Below are 5,060 nucleotides of genomic sequence, written 5' to 3' on the forward strand. Positions count from 1 at the left end.
AGAACAGTCTCTGGTTAACATTCTTACCCCACCCCAGTTGAGCGTGCGAGCCAGGTCATTCCCTGTCCCCAGAGGCAGGACCCCGACAGGTGGTTGGGGGCTCAGCTGTAGCTCATCTAGAATAGACAGGATCCAGCCCACCTACAGACGTGGTCGTGGGTCAGAAGAGAGAGAAAGAATGAGAAATCAGTGATGGGGAAGGCAACTTGGGAGGTGTTGTCTACAGAGATGTGCAGGATGGTTCTGATCTCCCTTATACCAGGTATGTCTTAGCGCACTGGCATAGAAAGCCCACACATCTCAGGTGCTTCCGAATGACAGCATCTGTAAAGGAACGAGATTGTTTGTGTACCACCACGCAAGCAAAACTAGACCCATCCATCAGTATGTTCCACTGTTGCCATTACTGGGCACCATCAAGTCAATTCCAACTCACAGCAACCCTGAAGGGCAGAGAAGAACTTCCTCCATGGGTTTCCAAGGCCACCATCTTTGTAGAGTTGATCACCAAGTCTTTCTCCCACAGAGCTGCTGGTAGCTTCTAACCACCAAACTTTTGGTTAGAAGACGAGTATTTAACTTACTTAACTGTTGGGCTACCAGGGTTCCTTATGATTAACTAAAGGGCTACTTTGAAAGGGAAGAAAGGTGAAGATTTGGAGGGTAATGCATCATTGTACACTGGAAGGAAAATAAGAGTAAGACTGAATCTTAACTCTGGCTTGCCCTAGCTGTGTACCCTGACAAAATTATTTCACTTCATTGTCCTGATCTGTAAATGGTGTAACAGTGCCTACCTCAGAGGACTGCATATAGATCAAACTAAAATACACAAGACCCAACACTTAGCATGATCCACACCAGCACTCTTCAAATGGTTCCCCTCCAAAGCATGACCTTGGAGATCAGCAGCATCTTCCTAAACATCCCTGTTGTTGTTGTAGTTGTTGTTAAGTCTTGTCGAGTCCATTCTGACCCCTAGACACCCTGTGTAGGGTTTCTGAGGAGTGGCTGATGGTTAGCAGTTCAGTGCTCATCCTACAGCACCACATCAGGACTCCTTAATGAAACGTATGGATGAACATCAGTATGGATGAACCTGGCACTTTGGATAAAATTAAAGACTAGAATCATATTCCTACTTTATCTTTCTCTGTCTAAGATAAACCATATGTTTGGGCTTATTCTTTTTAGGACGATGTAGAAAAGTTATCCAAAACTTAGAAATAGGGGGGAAAAAACACACAAAAGCTTTGCGTGCTCCTGCAAGGTCCTCCTAGAACAGGGCTGCTCAGGTCTGTCCATCCAGGGGCAGATGAACCCCCTCAGAGACAGAAATATTGAGATGAGAAGACAGCCTTGACCATTACTGACAGCTTTCTCTCCTGACAGGACATCAACCAATGTGTCATCAATCTCGAGTGGCTGGATTGCAGTATGAATTTGCATACGTTTGCTCCCATAATCCTTCAGTGTGGCAGTTTGACTATACCTTGTTGATAAGTTCATTTAATTTTCTGTTTTCATTGTGGTGAATACGAGTGTATAAAAACTTCCGACAGTTCAACCGTCTTCACATGGTAAGTGACAGGACGTTCTTCATTTGTCCAACCATCACCATTGTTGTTGTCTTTTAGTGCCGTTGAGTCAGTTCTGACCCATAGTGACCCTGTACAAAGTTTTGAAGGGCAGCTGATGATCTTGAACCACCTACCTTGCAGTTCAAACTGACCTTGCAGTCCAACGCATTAACCCACAGTGCCATTTCCAAATCTTCCGTTACCAAGAATAGAAGCTCACGTCCCCTCAGCAAGGAATTCCCCTTAGTCCTCCTTCTCACCCCCTTATGGTTGTTGTTGTTGTTGTTAAGTGCCGTCAAGTTGGTTCTGACTCATAGTGACTCTGTAAAGGGTTTCTGAGAAGCAGCTGGTGAACTTGAACCACTGACTTTGTGGTTCAACCTGACCATGCGGTCCAGTGCATTAGCCCGCAACGCCACCCCAGGATTAATGTTGTTGTTAAGGGCCGTCGAATAGATTCCAACCCATAGCAACCTCTGTATAGGGTTTCCAAGGAGCAGCTGGTGAGCTTGAACCACAAACCTTGCAGTTCAAACGACTTTCCAGTTTGATGCATTAGCCCACAGCGCCACACCAGGACTATGGTAATCATGAGTAAACTTTGATCTCTGTATACTTGCTTATTCTAGCCACCTGGTATAAGTGAAATCAGACAGTATTTGTCAGTTTGTGTCTGATTTATTCAGCATAATGGTTTCTGGGTTCACCCATGCTGTAGCCAAATCTAAAAACAAAACAAAACCTATTGTGATGAAGGCAATTCTGATTCATGATGATCTATAGGACAAAGCAGCACTGTCCCAGAGGGGTTCTAAGGCTGCAACCTTTACCAAAGTCGACTGCCTCATCTTTCTCCTGGGAGCATGCGCTGGGATTTCATAAGCCCATCTACAACTGCATCTAAAAGAAGTCCCTGGGTGGCTCAAATGGTTACACACTTGACTACGAGCTGAAAGGTTGACTGTTCAAACCCATCCAGAGGTACCTCAGAGGACAGGTCTGGTGATCTGCTGCTGCTGAAAGGTCTCAGTCTTGGAAACTCTGTGGAGCAGTTCTACCAAACGGACTCAGACAACTGCATGCAGTGAGCTGCATTCCTTCAAACTATGTGTCATCCTGGCTTGGCAATGATTCCCAGTATGTGTGGTTGCTCTCTATCTTGTGATCTGATGTGATTACTCTCCACTGTGTGATGTGTTGGAAACCTGGCCTCAATGAGCTCATGAGGCAGGACTGGGTTATGTTAACAAGGACTGGGTTATGTGTGTTGTGTTAATGAGGCAAGATTAGAGTGGGATCCAACACCCTTAGGTTACAGCCCTGATCAGATGCATGTGGGGGCTGTCTGAGGGGGGTATCTTGTAAGTATCTTGTAAGATACTTACAAGAGATAAAAGGGAGAGAAGTAAGCAGAGAGAGAGGGGCTTCACTGTATCCTTTGGACCCTGGATCCCTGCCCTGAGAACCCCCTAGATCCTGGGGAAGACTGATGCCAAGACACATTGAGATCACCAAGGAAAGCCGGGCCCGCAGATGTTGAATGGAGGCAAGAACCTTCCCTCAGAGCCAAGGGAGAAAGAAGGCCTTCCCCTGGGGCCATCACTGTGAATTCAGACTGTTAGAGAATAAACTCCTGGTTATTAAAGGCAGCTCCTCGTGGTATTTCTGCTACAACATACTGCTATTACACTTTCCAACAACTTTGTGTGATGGATACAACTTCCATCTGCATAGTACAGCTGAAGTAACTGAGTTCAGTAAACAGCTTAGCATCCCATCACCTGTGTGGTGGAGCTGGCATTCTCCATGGAGATGATCTAACTCACAAGGCCAGCCTCTTGTCCTCCATTGTACCAAGACTCTGAGAGAAAGAGCTAAGCCCCACATTCTACATACAGCCTGACTTTCTGGAGACATTTTTAGAGCTAGAGAAACCATACTGTGGTTGGCTGTCCCCACTCATGGTGACCACATGGACAGTGGAAGGAAATGCCTAGTCCTGAGCCCTCCCTGTGGCTGGGAGAAACCTTAGAAGTGGCTCCATCGAATTCAGTTCATTTGCAGGTGTAAGAACTGAGGTACTGAGAGATTATGTAACTGGCTCAAGATGAATGGGTGAAGGCAGAGTAAGGATAGGATGGGTTCTCGTGACTCCAGACCTAACATCCTTTATTCTTCCCAACAATGTCTTTACAGGATGTAAAACTTGCCCTTCTAGCCACGCAACTGCAATGGTGTTTGCCTTCTAGAAAAATCTATCAGAATACTCACTCAGTGTGATCAACTAGAAATCAAATCTCTAGAAATGTCAAAAAGTTCACTTATTCACCCCCCAAAACTGGGAAATTTACTCCAAAGCAACTCTTCAGACCCTGACCAGAGCTTCGTGATTACTATTTATATTATTGTAGTAAAAAGGTAGCTAACAAAACCACTGCCATTTCAATAGTCTTCAGTTGTTGTTAAGTGCTGTCAAGTAGGTTGTGACCCATAGTGACCCCTCTATAACATTTCCAAGAGCAGCTGGTGGATTGAGACTGCTAGCCTTGAGGTTAGCTGTCCAGTGCTGATCCCACAGTGCCACACCAGGAATCCAGCTAAGTGACATTAACTGTGTTCATTGTGTTGTTCATGCATCACCTTTCACCAGTCCTCAATTTATCCATCACCCTGAACTGAAATTCAGCACCTTACCCAAAGCTTTTTGAACTCTTATTTGACACACAGTCTTGACACAACACTTGTTGCTGTTGTTAAGTGTTGCCAAGTCGATTCCGACCCATAGCGACCCTGTATAGGGTTTCCAAGGAGCATCTGGTGAACTTGAATCACCGACCTTGCAGTTCAAACGACTTTGCAGTCTGATGCATTAGGCCACGGCGCCACACCAGGACTCCTCTCTGTCTTTATATACACACGTACATATATACACAGTCCTATATACACTGTCATTCAAATTAAGCATGTCTCTTTAAACTTACTTACTGCACGCCCAATCGAGACTATTGAACAGCTACTACATTGGATGGGGCAGGTGACATCTCTTTGTAACTGGTGTGTAATTGTTTAAAGGTATCAAGCAAGTTGTTGTTAGGCGCTGTCAGGTTGACCCTGTACACACCGCGTTCCTTGGAGTGACTTTCAAATCTATATTCTAGTAGTCTGTTAAAGCATCTCCATTTACTGTCTTTCGTTTGTGCTCTTAGCCCTGCGGGAACAGTGTCTAACACAGTTATCAGAGCTAATTAAGCATCTAGCAAGATGTTGTTGTTGTAAAATGCTATTGAGTCGATTCCAATCCATGGCAACCCTGTATAGGGTTTCCAAAGAGCCGCTGGTGAGCTTGAACCAGTGGTCTTGCAGTTCAAACGACTTTGCAGTCTGACGCATTAGCCCATAGCACCACACCAGGACTATATATATATGAAAAGATTGAAGTTGTCAAGGACTTCATTCTTCTTGGATCAGCGATCAACACTT

General features: G+C 45.1%; 1 protein-coding gene across 1 annotated transcript in view; it reads right to left on the bottom strand.

Annotated features, from left to right (window-relative positions):
• Positions 1-5,060, bottom strand: part of DGKI (diacylglycerol kinase, iota) — a 323,066-nt gene that overhangs the window by 216,445 nt on the left and 101,561 nt on the right. Inside the window, exon 13 of the mRNA XM_006861237.1 lies at positions 28-141. Within this exon, the coding sequence (XP_006861299.1) occupies positions 28-141 (114 nt within the window). The remainder of the gene's footprint in view (positions 1-27; positions 142-5,060) is intronic.

This window comes from Chrysochloris asiatica, unplaced genomic scaffold (assembly GCF_000296735.1).
Source record: "Chrysochloris asiatica unplaced genomic scaffold, ChrAsi1.0 scaffold00041, whole genome shotgun sequence".
Taxonomy (NCBI): Eukaryota; Metazoa; Chordata; class Mammalia; order Afrosoricida; family Chrysochloridae; genus Chrysochloris; species Chrysochloris asiatica.